The 17196-nt window shown below is 35.3% G+C and overlaps 1 protein-coding gene across 1 annotated transcript in view; it reads left to right on the forward strand.

The window, feature by feature from the left end:
• The window catches only part of FBXL17 (F-box and leucine rich repeat protein 17), a 272487-nt gene extending 255740 nt beyond the window's left edge, over positions 1 to 16747 (forward strand). Inside the window, exons 8-9 of the mRNA XM_054286349.1 lie at positions 1842 to 1984; positions 14916 to 16747. Of these exons, the coding sequence (XP_054142324.1) occupies positions 1842 to 1984; positions 14916 to 15053 (281 nt within the window). The 3' untranslated portion in view covers positions 15054 to 16747. The remainder of the gene's footprint in view (positions 1 to 1841; positions 1985 to 14915) is intronic.
• The last annotated feature ends 449 nt before the right edge of the window (positions 16748 to 17196 follow it).

Here is a 17196-nt window from a genome sequence, read left to right on the forward strand (position 1 = left end):
TGGTTGTAACTTTAAAACAGTGGCAAAATATTCAAATGAACTTACATTATTCTAATGTAGTGGAAGGCTTTCAGTATTTTTGCCCTACTTCAAGTCTATAACATTTTGTGTGGAGGTACAATGATCTATAATTACTATAGATTTTCCTATTGAAAAATATATTCAGAAATTTTCTAACTATCCCTACTTTTTATTATAGTGATATTTTAAAAGGTGTCTAAAAAAATGTAGGAAGTTTATTTTCTGCTATATATGTATTTATAGTTTGCAAAATTAGGATTTCTTTTCAAGAAATGTGCTGGAAAGAGACTACGAAATTGGCATTGTCCTACAAATATCAGTGAAACCATAAAGAAACTACATAGGTGCTTTTATCATACATACAATATGTCAGTAACAAAATTCAGTTAATATTTTGGAAAGCTGCTGAAAGGAAGAATTATGCATTACTTCCCCTTCCACAGCTTCTGAGAATGTTTCTGGCATCTTTTGGCTCATTTTGTTTGCTAATCAAGTCCACCTAGATATTTGTAAATAATCCAAATGCCCTCACTGCTGTACACCAGCAATGCGGTTCTTTGCAGAACCACTGGAAGGTGAGATGGGTTCTTTTTCTCTTCTTCTCGATCTCATTTACATGCTGATTAGCTAAGATCGATATCTTATATATCAAGAGCTACCAGCTCTTTGAAATTCCTCCTTTTTTTTTTCTTCCCCTGACATTTGGGAATGTAGCATGAACAGAACAGCCCTATAGCTGCTGAAAAGTCAACTCTTTAAAGATATACACATTACTTGGAATAAGTCACTCCTTCATCTTCCTTTTCAATGGCTGCCTTATAGCTGGAGTTACAAACTGTGTGAACATCCTACCCCTTGATTATATACAGGTGGCTGACTTCTACACCAGAAACCTTGGCCTTTTTTCTTAGACAGATTTTAGCTGTTAGAATTTCTGTTAATTAATCCCAGCTTGACTTCCTGAGTCCATATGTCTGAAAAGTGCTACAGTCCATGGCAACCAGGGTGCCAGTGATTTTTTTCTTTTGTGTCATTGTCATGTCATGACAAAACTGTCCCAGCCGGTTCAGATTCCTTGTCGTTTTCTCCTACATACCTTTTTTCAGCCCATTCAGAAATTCCAGATCCTCTTTCTTTTCCTTTAATAGAGGTTTAAATTTTTCTTTTAATTCCTTATGACTTTTTTAACTCTTTCTTTATTTTTTTACTGGAAAAGTGTATGTGAAGAAAAAGTGACAGTGAGACACACCATCGTTCTTACATCACCAAAATGAACAATGAAAAAAAATTGAATTCTAGAATACAGCTATGGAATAAATGGCATGAGATTTCCTGCAGGGTTTTCTAAAACTATGTTTTATTGACTCACAAAATGTCCTGTTAATCTCAGTCCTGTCTTTGTAGTATTATTTTCCTGGAAAAAAAAAATTATTAGTAGTATGAAGTCAGTTATTTTCTCTGAAAAGTGAGATAGGATTTTTTTTATTTTGCATTCATTTCAATCTTATTAATTGAGTCTTGCTTCTTCTGGAAAAAGTAATTAAAAGAATTCTTATAGATTATGTCTGCTAATTGGTCTATTTATTTTGATTAGTAGAAAATATATAGGAAAATATGTTTATCTGTGTGTTGGTGTGTGTTTGTACTTCCATTTTGGAGAGACAGCTTTTACGTTATTGAGAATTATGAAATATAATATAATTTACAAAGTGCATGAGAACTGCTTCTCAAAACTCAATTTCAGCATTGTTCAGTGTGTGCATGGAGCTGAGGCTGCCATCTGCAGAGCTGTGCATTTCATGCCTTTCATGTGTTTCCAGCTCTGATAGCCATTGGGAGATACAGCATGACAATAGAGACGGTGGATGTTGGATGGTGCAAAGAGATCACGGACCGTGGAGCCACCCAGATTGCTCAGCGCAGCAAGTCCCTCCGGTACTTGGGATTGATGAGATGTGATCAGGTAAGGAGCCTTTTCCTGAGCTGGTGCCTTGTTCTGAGTGTGATAGTGTTCCTGTGTGTGTGAGGGAGGCAGCAGGATTTATGTTCTTCTGAACAAAATGTTCAGTAGTCACTACTCTAGCAACTGTTCTGGTGTGCTGTGTTCACATAGGCAGCTCAAAAGTCACACAGAGGGCTAGAAGGAGCATTATGAATGTTTGCTGATGTAGATTTTCAAAATACATCTGTAGGTTACACTTGCAGCCTGAGGTGCTCACAAGTTTTTTATAAAATCTGCCCTCTGACTGTTTTGAATACTTTTGTCTGAAAGTGGTTGGCATGTCATGTTGTAAGCGTGACAGACTACTTTGTCTCTTAAAAAGAAAGGGAAAAAAATCTTAGTGTAACTTCAAGAGTGATACAGCAATTTTCTATATGTCTGTGCTCTTGATCATATATCATGGTTTTTAAAACAGAAGGACAAAGGTTTTAATGAAATCATAATGATAAAAAGAGAAAAACAGACTGAGTTTCTTACTATGTAGCTTTATACTCGGAGAATAGTAAGAATGTCTACAAGTTTTAGCGCTTAATCATTAGAAGAAAAAAGGAAGAAGCCAGTCCATTTCCACTTCACCCTGTATATAGCCTTCAGAAATCACGTTCCTGTTTAGAAGAGAGATCAAGTCCCAGGAACACAGCAGAATAGCTAAAGGAAAAATCATTAGAGGTCCAGAGTCTCTGACCTTAAGTCTTCACATAACCCTGCAGGGATTGTTTCTTTTCCAGCCATCATCAACAAAATGTCTGGCTTGTGATGCCCATCATAAGCATCTCTCAGGCTTGTGGATTTCTGGTTGGATACTCTCTATGGAAAAACAGGTTTTAGTCTAAGAAACTTCATGCTCCAAACCATTATCTTGCATACTTCACAGTGCACTATAGAAGACAGTGACAAAACACAGTATTTCAAATGGCAAGGAATAATAATATCCGGGTCAGTGGTAAAATTAGAAATAGCATTTTGCAAAGCCAGCCTTAGGCATTTTCCTGTTTGCAAGGAGGTTGAGCACTTTGGAAGAATTGCTCTGTCTATCAAAGCTCAGTCCACTTAATCTCCTAAACATTAGTGTTTTATGAGAGCCAACAGACAAAAAGAGTGTGTGAATCTCTTTGATGGATTGTGCTAAGATTATGTACTTAGAGAATGTTAAAAGGGTAACTTGACCTTGGGAATTAGACCTGACCCAGAACCATCTAACCACTTCTGCACGTGTATTTATTTTTTGAATTTAGCTAATGTTGAACAATCAACAAGGATCTAATAAGTGCAATAATTTTGGCCTGTCTTTAACTGCTATAGAAAATCAATGATCTTGATGTTGAAAACAAGCTCTACTGCCTCATAAGTTAAACTATATGTCATTTTCATAGACATGTACTACAGTCTGTATTCCTTTAATTGCTGGTAAACGCTTTTCTCGGTTTTTAGAGGAGTATACAACATCTTTTGTATTTAAAAAAGTCAACTGCTAAAAGGGAAAAAAAAAATATTACTTAAGAAAGCTTCAGGGAAGATAAAAAAGCACTGTTGACTGGGTGCCTTGCGAGTGTGTGTGTGAATCTTCAAGTATCCAAAGTATGGTAGATAAAAGATGTTAAGAAATTTGTAAACACTGTTACAGTGAACAGTGTAGTGGCGGGACTACCACTGGGAATTATTTTCTTGTTTGCAAAGCCTTGATGGGAAGAATAGCTCCACAGACAGAATGAAGTAAGTATCCTTAACTTAAGGGATTTTTGGCAGCTAGAAGATGCCAACTCCCTTTTTCCTCTGCAAATGTACAGAGAAATTGCTGAACAAAATTGCGTTCTCAACTGTCTCTCCCCAGTATCATGCAGAACTAATTTTTTCCAGTGGCTGCTCTATTAAATTAAAAATGTCAGTGTCCAGCACATCATTAAAGAGAATTCTTGGGTGGTGATGAAGGGTTTATTTACACTCCCGGTTGGCCAAAATTCTTGTCTTTGTACTGTTGTCAGCTTGCAGTGAAGAGAAGGTTTGAAGATTTGTCCCATCTAACCAGGCTTCCTTTTCTGAGGTACTGACTGTTATGCTCATACCAGGTAGCTTTTATGCCTAAGAATTCCCAGGCATTTGGAAGGGAAGTACTTAAACAGAGTTACATAAGGAACATATGTAAGTAGACTTCAAATGGGTACCACTAAAACACTCTTTATGAGCCAGGCATTTTGGAATTTCTTTGATATGCACTTGACATAAATTAGAGGCGTCAAGGGTCCTCCCCAGAAAGATCAAGAGAGGCTGTGAGACTGGGTAAAGACAGTCTCTGTTTTATGCCATTGATTATCCAAGTGCCTCCAGGCAGTGTGTTTCAGTAGATGCAAAGCATTATTGATCCACACCATGAAAATAATCAAATTATTCATTTTTCATCAAACTGCTATTGCCTTTCTTTTTATTATTTTTCCTACCATCTTACATGCACACCACAGGAGCAATATGGTCTTTACCTTAAAATAGATGACATTGTGTTGAGAAATATAATTTTAAAATGCTGACTTTACTATGAGGTCATCATAATGAGAGCATATATTTTAGTTGGAACTTTTCTGTATCAGATGGGATACATCTAAGAGACATCAGACCTCCTGAAGTGTGAAAGTGATCTAGTATAGTCTCTAAATTATTTTAAATACCTACATTCTGGACAACAGAATTCCCCACTTGTCTTCATTCCAACATGAATAGGTACTTGAAGCAGCTAGGCCCCTTCTCCCTTCTGATCTCTCTCACAGGACAGGTTATCAACTGTGCAAATAAATTTTTGTGTCCATGGGTATGCGTGCATCTGTGCAGGCACAAGGCAGCCCTCAGGACTCCTCAAGTCATGTGTTCCATAGTAAAAAAATGTTGCTATTCTGAGTCTCCATTTCTTTTGAAAGCAGTAACAGATAAAATCAGTAGATATTTAAGGCCTAAGCAGGGCATTTTAGAGGTTTGTAATTGGAAAAGGCATGAATGAGAAGACATTTCTGTTTTGCATTCCAGTGTTCTGCCTGTGTTTGTGCTGTGCCGCGCTTCCAGGGGCAGCGAGCCAGGCTTTGTTCTTTCTTGTCAGCTCTTCTCAGTGCTCTGGGAGCAGGGTGCGACCACAAACTCGCCATTCCTCTGCACAGAGGAGTGCTGCGCTGCTGGGAGCTGCAGCCCAAGGTTGTGTTTTAGGACTTGATGAGGCAGTGTTGGAGCGCGTGGCGGGTTGGTGCTGCTCGGGGGCCCAGCAGCTCTTGGTTTGTCACCCCGGAAAACACCAAGAAAAGCGTAACAAGGGGTTATATTAAATTCACTTCAGGTTAGTTCCCCACAGCAGAATGAAAACATGAGTGTTCATTCTTCCAACCATATTTTAATTATAGCTCTGTATTTTTTATCACAACTTAGGAAAGGGGATATTTTAAAGATAATTGAACCTTTCCTTTAATTACTTTAAGTATCTTGAGAAAGGTGTGGGCAGTTACAGGATGCTTTCTTTCCTCCCACAAACACTGACATCAGAATTCCTAAGAGCTTTTCTTGCATCTTAAGGGCATAAAATGATGCCTGCGTCAAAATAACAGATTTAAATGCACATTTCCTATCATTAAACTGACCTAGATCCTATTTACTTCTTCTAGTTAATTAATTGATTAATTAATTAGGTATATCTTGTATTTCATATTTTAAAAAATGGAGGAAAAGGGTGATGTTCTCCATACTATTTATTTCTAGAAATAATTTGAAAGATGTCTTTATGGCACTTCTTTTTTGTGCTTTCACAAGAAGTGAAACAGCTTTACATAGTGGCAGCTTGAAATCTTTACCCGTGGGGAAAATGGCTGGGTATCAACTAGGAAATAGGGACTAAAAATTTGTTGTTTCTTTTTTTTCTGGGTGATAGCTTAACTGGTTGAACAATGTGTCACAATAATCTTCCTGCAACTTTTCTCACACACAATTTTCATATTTCAATATCCTTTTCCTGTAACTATGGTGCAATTTGGAGCAGTTATCAACAGTGCTCCCATGTAAATGCAGGAGACATTTCTTGGGAAAATAGGCAGAAAAATGACACTGAAAAACAGAGGCCACAAAATTCAATATTCACCACTATGTGTGAATGAAATGAAATGAAGAGAGTCCAACAAAGCCAGCTGTGAAAGGATACACAACTTAGTTAATAAATCATGTTAGCCCTTATTCCTTGCTTTTTTTCTTTCCATTTTTTGAGATGAATTTCTCAGAAAAGACATGGTTGCTTTTCATGAAGATACTTCTGGAAGTTTGTAGCTTATTCCAGATGACTTTCTCAGATAAATTGTAGCATATATTTCCTATTCTAGTTTTGCTGAAATATTAGAGCACAGAAGTTGATGGTCGGTACAACTGACAAAATGACAAACTATTTTGTGTTCCCTGAGGAAAAAAGATAGATGATCCCTAAAAATAAAAAATGGTCAGTTAAGAAATCATTTGCATCTTAAGTAAGAGTAAGATTTTTAGACTATATGTGGATTTTTAATATAATTTATCACTTTGTCCTTCTACAAAACCTGTTTTACAAATATTTGTAAATACATATTCAGTGAACACCACAAATCATTAGCAGAGTTAGGAATGCAGCTCCTGTTTAAGAGAAACATTTTGACCCATCACTCACAAGCTTTTAATTTACACAGCTAGTCTGCAACTGAAGGTAAGTGAAAAAGAGCATTAGCTCTTTTATATATCCTAGATTCTAGAGATAAATCTTTCAATTTCCAATACATTTTTGAGCTTAAGGCGGCTTAATCAATGACAGAATAGTGAGAATACAGAGCCATGGTTTGTTTTAATGTAATTATCACAGTAATTTGCCTTCCACTTTCAGAAAATGCTATCATTAGCCTGATCAGAAAACCTGGCAAATTGCTACCATTTCTTCTTTTATATTACAAGGGATTCATTTTGAGATTTGAAATTATGGTTTTGTGATTTGAAGAGGAATGAAAATATCCAATCCTTCTCTTTAAGAAAAATTCTGTAGTCTTTTTTTTCTCTTAAATTACTATAATTTGTTCAAGTATGTTGCTGCATATTAAAAAGGAATTGCTGTATTTTTTAAAGTTTTATGTGTATAATGTAGGAGCTGCAATTGATACATCTCTCTATGATTAATGAAGATTTTAGATTCATGAGATCTGTGAATCTCATTAGAAGGAAACCACAGTTATCCCACAACAAAAGAAGAATAGCATTTATTTCACTTTGGTTTTCAATACAACAATTTTAAAAGTCTGAACAATACTACTTTTGGCTTTTTCCCCCTAGCTAACTAGGATAACAGATCCATTATGTGTGTAAACGAAAGCATCTGCTAAAACACACACAAAAAGAAAGGGTTTTTATACAAGCTAAAGATTTTGCTCTTCTAGTTTAACTGTTTCTTTGCTAAAAGATTTTTATTCTCCAAGCTGATTCCTCTGCAGCAGTTCTATGGCACTCGGCTAAGATGGAATTTTCCAGAATTAATGAAATTGTCCTTGTTTCTAAAAAGCACCCACCTGAACCGTGTCATTGTCTAAGAGAAAGATGGACCCTCAGATGATGATCAACAGTTCAAAAACATGATAAGGCCAGCTCTTAAGGAAGAATGCAGTGTGAACTGGTCAGCATCTTTATGAATAAAAAAATCAAAAAGGGAGAAGTTTATTTAGAAGCACTGCTCCCTGGAACTTCCAGTTATTTTTGCCAGCTGGCAACTTTTGAGAAAGACTTCTCTGTTAGTTTTACATGCCATCATTTTGACAGATACTACAGTAATGTGCTCAAATTATTGTTAATGTAGTCAAATAGGAAGGAAAATATTCAGTGTTATTAATTCAACAGGCAGAAAGTAATCTGAAAGAATATTTATCACTATATAAATTGCCACTGTCATTTCACTGCATCTGGGTCTTTATTAACTGCAATTTTTAGAAGAAAAAAGTTTTTGAAATGTGTGTAATACTGGTAATATTTTTACCTGGAAATATTCCGTAGGTGGAGTCTAGAAGTTCATCTGATGAAATGGGCAGAATTAGCAAACCAAATAATCTGCCAGCTTGAAGGACTCCTTTAAAATGGTTTCTCTGCTTTAATGGAAAAATAAACCCTCACAATATGCAAAGAGAATTGAGAGTGAAACCTTTGTTACTTACACAACTTCGATAAAAAATAGTGTGTTGCAAAAACCTCTGCATCCTCACAGAGATCTGAAATGGGTGTTGCTAGTTTGCAGTAGGCTGGGAGTTCGGGGCAATAGCATTCTCATGAGAAAACTACCACAACAATGAATTCCATTCCTTTCAGGTGAGATTTAAACAAGAACTGTAAAGTAGATACACTCCACAGGTAACCTTGCCACACTTCCTGAAATCCTTCCGAAGGGCTACCGAGGTTAGAAGACGTGTGCATTCCATTTATTTCAATTCACACAGAAGAAAAGATTGCAGATATTTCTGTTTACCTACTCCTTTACCTTTACAAATATAAACGGGTAATTAATTTCTAGGATTTAAGGCAATTTAGTTTTCAGATGTCATTATAATAACACTGTACAGACTGTACTTGCTGATTTCATTACTTATGAGTCTACAAATACAGTGCTTTTGTGTGTGTGCAAATGTGATTGTTTTTCTTCCTTTTTTTCAATAACATCATCCTCTAAGTCAAAACACATTCTTTTCTCAAGTCGTTAGGGACTTTATTTGGACTATAGGATATTGTGCTAATATTGGTAGTGCTGTTGTTTTGTTAAAGTCCTAAACAAGGGTTCTGCCCCTGGGCATAAGGGCAGCTGAAACTCTGTGGAATATGTCTGCCTTAGCTGATCAACTGCACTTCACACAAAACGTTTCCAGAAATCTTTAATTTTGTTATGGCTACAGGCAACAGTTATAATTGGGCCACCTGAGAATATAATTCATTCAACTATTAGCAGAAAAAAATATCAAAGTACACTTTTTATAAGACACTCACTTGAAGAAGCAAAATACAACTTAGAGAAGAGAAAGACTGTGTGAAAATGTTTTGCTTATAACTCTAAGTGTGTATATATTGGGATTTTTTGTAAAACGCTAGAGAAATTGGAACATAAAGAGTTTTCCATATCCATTATTATGGATACACACAATGTCTATAAAGTCATTGGCTTTCAAGCAATACTTCTCTACATGTATTGAGCCAGAAGTGCGTACAAATTCCAGTAGCTCTAATGCTGAAATACCACTCCTTAAGTAAAATGCCAACAATATTGTAAGAAAGCCCTTTGGAGGCAAATCCATTTGCGTTTCTTCTGTGTGAAGTTGATTTTGCAAATGTTTGTATGTAGAAATGTTATGGTAATACTTGTGCCGTTTTTCTAACCTAACTATCTGTATGGCAGCCCTAAAATCTTTTTGTCTGAATGCTATATTTCCCTAAAATTCTTAGCAAGTACTAGATTTCTAAGATTAGGCTAGCAGTTCTATGTATTATTAATGCCTTTCTGTGCATATATTGCTGACTCAGGGTATTATAATTAGGTCTGTTATTTTTTATTAATGACTGATCTATACAGTTGTGTAATTGTAGATACCAGCCTGTGTTGTCCTCAGAAATCAGCCAGCCAATGCCCCTTCCAAGGGCTAGGTTAGATACTATGCAGATATTATTTTAGCTGTCGTCCTGAATAGTGTTCTGAGGGACTCAAGCAGGTTTTGGTACAAAGTTCTAGTAATGCACTTTTGCACTAATCCAGTTTGCAAGCCTTAGCTTTTTTATTTATATAACTGCTTATTGGTTTCAGTTATTATCTTGGAATGGAGATAATTTTTTCTTTTCAATTATCAAGTCAGTTTGTCATTAAACTGAAGTCATTAAGATGTGAAGATTTTTAGGTTTTGTTGTTGAAAAGGACCTATCAAACTCTTTAGATTAATGCTGAATACTCATACACTGCATAAAACTTACAGTTTAAGTGATGACTCTACTCTTGCTTTTCAGTATTGCTCTAGATAACACAGACATTCTTGGCACATTTTAATGGCTTTAGAGTCTGATCCTCATGCACCTGTAGGAGGAGTTTTGGAGATCAGTACTAAATCTTACAATTCTTGGCAATTTAGAGAAAGAGTATCCAATCCCAGAGAAGATTTCCAGGACATGATATCAACTAAAGACAAGCTAAGGAAAAGTAACTAGAAAAGTCTTGTTTAGGAAAAGCCCTCTTTTTCTGTTCCTGAGCAGTGAATGGAGGTGTCAGTCTCATTAAAAAGAAATGCTTGGTTTGGCTGATGGTTTCAAATGTAATCTCTAATTTACCTTAACAAGATTAGGAAAACTGGAATTCATCCTTTGAATTTAATAAGATCTGTTGTAGGAGCATAACAAAAACACTAGGTAAAAAAAAATCCTGGCCCTTTGGAATAATTTTATATCTTTAGAAATTCCTAATTTTATAGTCTAGAAATTAAAGAAAATAATGCTGAAATTGTCATTAAACCGAATGACACAGCAAATTTAAATTTAAAAAATAAAATTACCTAATAACTATTCTTGCTTGCATTTTGGATTTTTCATGAAGACTTGTGGAAAGTGACGTAACATAAATTTCTGAAGATATTCTGTGTCAGACAAGTGATATTTCAAATCAGTAAATGCTGGCAATAGGACTAGATGAGTAAATATAACATGCTAGATCAAAATATGAATGAATATTTTGTTGTGAGTAGCTTTCAGTTTACTCTGAGCCTGAAAAAATCAGCTCATAAGTGTTGGTTACTTTATTCTAGGAAAAATATTCACAGAATGGTGGCACTTTTCCGGCTTTCTGGTATGGGCAGACCATTTTACCTAAAGAAGAGTAAGAGTGTTGAGCACTGATTTCCCATTTTTCTCAGTATTTCGGCCACATTTTGTGTGTACATAGCAGAGTGATGGTGAAAGTTCTCCAAAGAGGCACTCACAAAACCCTTTTGCCAGTGTACGATTCCACAGGGACTCAAAGGGTGTTTTTGTTCTTCTTTCCAAGATGAACTCCTAATTATCACATGAGAAATGTTCTCTAGCACGGGTACTATTTAAATACTGTCGGCACAACCACGCTATCATTAGGCAAAGAAGAAGTTAAGGAAGTCCTACCCTAGATAACATTTGTCACAAAGTCAAGTGCATTATTCTGGGAAATAGGCAGTATGTGCTCAAGTGTCTTTAAGCAAAATGTATTCAAAATTATGACTTCTAGGTCATAATCTAGGCTCGAATTGAGTTAAAGGGAGATGATACCACTTAGTCTGCCATTTTCTGTAACCCATCTTCTCCTTTGTTTTGTTTTTTCAGTCTATTCCTTGGCCTGAAATAAATAGTTATTTCAGGAAGAAAAAATAATTTTCAAACCAGTCTTTGTTGTTATTTTGGTTTTTTGTTTGATGACCACGATTTGCAAAACCTATTACTTTCATTCTTAATGATACGGGCTGCATTCTCTCATTATGTGTTAAAATATAATTGAAGAGCTATTCAAATTCAGATGAATGATTATATATTAGAAAATCTACATAGTTTATCTGCAGACAGTATTCTTTCTTTCGACAACTCAAGAGATGAAGATTAATGAAAGTTCTGTGAAAGAAAAATATAGCATTTTACAGCATATGAAGATGTGGAGATTTTTAGTTTTCATTCATTGAACAAGAATGTTTAAGCTCAGTCGGGAAAATTGTTCTGTTTGTGTAATGAACTTATTTTGGGCATGGCATTCAGTTCTTTCGTTTTATCACCAGCCAGGCTGATCTTAGCAAAGAGACAGAAGCTTGTGTTCTAATGGCTGGGCATAAGACTTCTTTCATCTTAATCCTACCACTAGGGAAATGATGACAAGGATCCCCACAAAGTTGACTTAGTTATTACCTTCCACATTCATTAACAAAGAATAAAATTTTATTTCCTTTTTTCCTGTTTTTCAGGTAGTGCAGTTATTAGCGTAGTAGTATGGAGAGTTTTAAATACTAAAAGTTTTTCATTGTTTTTGTGTCTGACCTGACTTTTCTCATGGCAAAGAAAAGGTATCAAAATCTTTAGAAAGGGAATACTTTTTTTCTCATGTCTGGATCCAGGTTGATTGTCCCACTGCCAGTTTTTTTTCTCCTCCTTCTGTTATGTAATCTTACATTGAATTTAGTTTGGCATAATTTTTAAGTCCTTGCTTTTTACTCTCAGGATTAAGAATATTTGTATTTAACTTAAAGTTATATATTCGATCATTTATTATGAAGCTTGGTAAGGTATTTTTTTCCTTTATCATGAGAGTAAACTTAGTTTTCCAGACTCAAAGTAATTTCTTTCTGTATATGTTATGGTTCCAAATACATGCATAGGATTTGTCATTACTTTACTGTTTAACAATAAGTCATAACACAAGTTGTTGCCAAGGATCAAAATAATAATTTAAAATATTTGCTTAATGCTCCAGTAAAAAATGGAGAAAAGTTTCTACTCGTCAGGCTTTGGTCATAAAACAGCTGTTTTTGTCAGTGGCATTTCTGCAATGGTTTTATCTGCCTTCTTCATACTCATGTTTATTTTGTAACTGTATTTGGCACTTGATGCCAAAAGCTTCCTTCTTCTGTTTAGTAAAGTATTAATAGCAAATAGCAAAAAATTTTATCTGGTAATAATTGTATCAGAAAAAAACTAGGACAAACAGTTAGAGGTGTTTTACCATAGATTTCTTCATAGGTTTTTAAGACTAAAAGGTGCCATTGTAACATCCTCTGTCTTCCTAAGTGTCATGGGCCATGCCTAAATTAGCCTGGTAGTAAATATATCAGCTTAAACCTAGCTAGGCTGTACCTTGTGTACATGTCCTGAGTCCAATACATCTGGGCATGGAGAGCATTTACGACCTTCCTGTGGGTGAGCATCATCTTTGTAATGAATTCGCCTAGTTTGTTTCTTATAATAGAGAATATGCATAAAACACTGGCTCTAAAACAATGATATCCATGCTGTTCTAACAAATAATGCCCAACAGGTAAGTGCTAAATCATAATAACTTCTATGTACTAGCAAAATTTGCAGCTATCTAGGATAAATAATGCATCTTCTTCAAGCTTCCCCTTAAGAAAGAGCAAAATAAGTCACTGTCGGTTGTAACCCGCTTTGTTGTGGCTGAGTTAACAATTAAGAGGCGTTTCTGGTAGCCTGGTTGATTCTGCCATGGGTCTCTGCAGCATAACTCTAATGAGAAGAGACTTTTGGTTATTTTTTGGATAGGCATAAAGTAGCAAATTACTGCTACTTTGGGGATTCTTGCCTTCCAAGCAATATTTCTGTGAATTGTAGCTTACAATTTGTGAGTATGTATTCAGCTGTAAATATCAAATATTATGGGGGACTTGTGCTATCTCTGATTTCATTTTGCTTTTTCAAAGTCACTTCTTGTTTTTCAGCATTGAAAGATGTTACTGTAACATAGCAATTTGCCAGAGAAGTACAGTTTGTGCTGTGAAGTTAAACCAGTTTTCTATCCAAGCCAGTCTCAGTTAGATGAAACTTCCAATGAAGATTGAGTATTTCTATTATCAAAGTAGAAGAACTGGATATTAAACCTTTCATTTATCCTTGTCATTGGGTGCAGTCACTGTTCAGAAGGAAGCTCTCCTTGTTATCTTTTAAGGACAAAAATATTATTAGATACTGTGGTTACCGTGCTTTAAAAATATTTTTCACAAGACAGATCTCTGTAATAGTAGTAAACGTTTTTCAATTTGGCTTTTTACTTTTGGCCTTGAAAGTGGAACACTGAAGGAAGAAAAGCAAACAATGCCGTCAGTTGTGCATGCTACTGATGTAGGTGTTTCAGTAACTGTAGTATCAATGCATTTTAAAATGCCCAGTTGTTCAGCAAAGATTTCAAAGAGAGCCAACTAGAAGTCATGGTTCTTAGGTTAATCTTTTATTTGTCTAAAGGCTGAAAAAAGCTATTTACCTGTGTGATATGAACTGTAATTGTCTTTAAAATAATTGACAAATTAATAAATTAATCCCCTCACAATACTGGAGTTGTAACGGTGTTAGGTTTAGCTGGATTTGTCTGATTACCTTGTTTTATGAAGAATAAAAATGCTAACATTGATGTCTCAGATTTAAGAGAGACATCCCAGACCCAACATCTTCTATGTTTTAATTATTGGTACCAATTCTGCAGTGTTATCCTCACAAAAGAAGGCTAAAATAAAATCTTATGCCAGTGATGTATGTGAAGACATGCAGGACTTTTACCTTTTGGAAAAAGGGACATAAAGGAGTAATTGATCCACCTGCAACATAGAATAGTTCATATTTTTTCCCCATCTTTAGTCATGTTATCGATAACTTTTCATTTCAGGCCTGTTAATAGCAACCATACAGTGCAAGTTCATTTCAGTAAAGTTAATTGTGGAGTTACTACTTAGCATTTTTAAATGTCTCCCAACTGTACCATAAATTAATTAATAGGCGTAATCTATTTTCATTTGCCAAAGCCAAAAAAACCTCACATTTTTAAATGTATGTCTGCTTGAGCAACTTTGAGTAGATAGGTTCTATTTCAAGTTAGAAATCTGTTACTCTGGGCAGCATTTTGTTTAATCAGGATGATAAAACTTCTTCCTTTACAATGAAATCATAGCGGGGTTTGATTTTGGTTTTTTTCATTCTGGTTACAGAATGTAACCAGACATTACATTCTGTATATTTATTTTGTGATAAATGCACCCAAACCTATAGTAACAATGAGGAGCCCCATCCTGGAAGTCCGCCCAGGAGTCCAAAGCTTTTCCATTCTTCTAGCTTGCCTATTGTTACCCTTTCCATTCACTTCCTGCACGTCACAGGTTCTGTTCTTCTGTTGCAGGTGAACGAGGCCACAGTGGAGCAGCTGGTGCAGCAATATCCACATATAACCTTCAGTACTGTGCTGCAGGATTGCAAGAGAACGCTGGAGCGGGCTTATCAAATGGGCTGGACACCCAACATGTCTTCTGGCTCCTAACTCTCTGTACCAACATGTTCCACTCTGCTGCATTCGGTAGATCTAATGGGGATTGCAGAAGGGTTTATAACCTTTCATATGATGCAATATAGTTGTGAGTTTACAGAGGTTACAGTAAAATGGCAAAAGCTGTACACTGACTTTAATGTACTGTACAACTAAGTACAAATATTGAAGCAAAACTTTAGAAATGCATTGTGGTTTTGTTTGCATAAAAGTGATAAAAGCCTTTGACAAATTTCTTGAAGTGGATTCCTACTAGTTCTCTGGATAGTTTGAGTTATAGATGTTAAGCTTGCTTTCCTCTGTTTACTTTGCCTTGGTCATGTGTGTTTCCTTTGATCTGTAAATGGTAACTCAGTGCTAGCACCAGTGCAGTTGATCAACAGAGGCATGTGTTGAAACTGGGAACTAAACTTGATGCTTTTTATTTACTAAAGCTATGCCAGAGGTTTTAAGATACAGAGTAATAAGAAAATCTACAGTGAATTACCATTTTCTTATCAACATCTTCCTTTTTTTTCTTTAAATATAGGAAGCTGTAGTGATATTAAAATCTTTCCACCTTGACATTTTAATAATGAATAACACTGCTTACCCTAACAATACTAGCGAGCTACACTTCATGAAGACAAAGAATAGCTGAATACAACAATGATCAGAAATAAGTTGGTGATGCTTTTTATATTTGGCTGAAAAGATTTTATGTCTATTTTAAATTAACTTGAATCCTCTGACTATGCCGTTCTGTTGATAAATTGAAAAATTCAGATGAATGGGTATAAGTCAATAGCAGGATCCCTCTCATTTCCCGTGTGGTTTTATTTGAGAGTGGATCTTCCAATGCAGATAGTGATTACCTTGAGAAGGCCATCTAAACATGAGTCCCATCGTGGGTATCTTTGGTAGGATCAGATGCTTCTTAATGTGTGTGCAAGGAGATATCCAAATTAAACACATAATATGATTCATTTTCTTTGTGGGACTGTTATGGTTTAACTCCAAAGAGCAACCAAGTACCACACAGCATCTCTCTTATGCTGTCTCACACATTGCATTTTAAGGAGTTAAATTTTAGCAGGGAATTGTGAAAAATACAGACATGGCAGCTTCAATTTGGAGTTGCCCTAACTATTAGAGTATTACCATTTGGTTGAGAATGTTGTCAGGTATGTAACACTGGATATTTGTATTTAAAAGGTTTTAAATTTAAAAGCATTGAAATCCAAACTATGAAATGCTTAAGCTTCAGCTGAAAAGTTGCCATTATTGTCAAAATGTTTTGCTAATCCAGAAGGCCTAATGCAGCATAACATAGAAGCTTGTTTAGTATGGCTGTGTAACCCTGTAAACCTATTTGTTGATTTCCATAGCATAATTTTTTACAACAGAAACATCAGCTCACATTACTTCTAGTGAGGATGTTGAATGTTTTCTTATTAGACTTTTCAAAATGGGGATGAACTAATTTCTCTGGAAAAAAAATATATCGTAAAGATTTTGTTTAAAATAAGTGGTAAATACTTGTGAACATGTGTAATGCTATGCTGTTTATTTACTCCTAAATGGTAATAATATTTTAAGAATAAAGCCAGTGAATTTTTTTGCAGATATAGTACAGAATCTTAGTCAATTTTCTTTTAATGTCTCTTTATGAGTGCATTAAAACTATTCACACAATTTGTAAGTTTCTATTTTTTTGATCTTGCAATAAAGTTTAATAAAATAAGAAAGATGTGATGTTTTCTGTTTATCTGTGCTTCTAACTGTACTTAGACTGTACTAATAGACCCTTGTTGAATAGATAGAACTCACCTGGACATGATCCTTAATAAACTAGCCCTGCTGTGACTGACAGAGTTTAATTAGATGACATCCATAGATCTTTTTCCATCTAAAATGTATTGTAACTCTACAGATTTTTAAAATAGTATGGGTCTGGTTGGTTCTCTATTCACTTCAGTCATATAAGTCACTTCCAGTAGTTTTGCCTTTTAATGACTACTCATTTCTCAGTTTTATGAATACTGATCTATAGATCTCAGCATGACTAGTTAATTTTTGTTTTATGTGGTATAAGAACTCTAGATAGAAATATGTTTTTCTAATTGCAGTGTTGACACAGATAGTTCCTTGATTTCCT

This window comes from Melozone crissalis, unplaced genomic scaffold, assembly GCF_028551555.1.
Source record: "Melozone crissalis strain CALT ecotype California unplaced genomic scaffold, PUWL_Pcris_2 ptg000005l_1, whole genome shotgun sequence".
In the NCBI taxonomy this organism is placed as follows: Eukaryota; Metazoa; Chordata; class Aves; order Passeriformes; family Passerellidae; genus Melozone; species Melozone crissalis.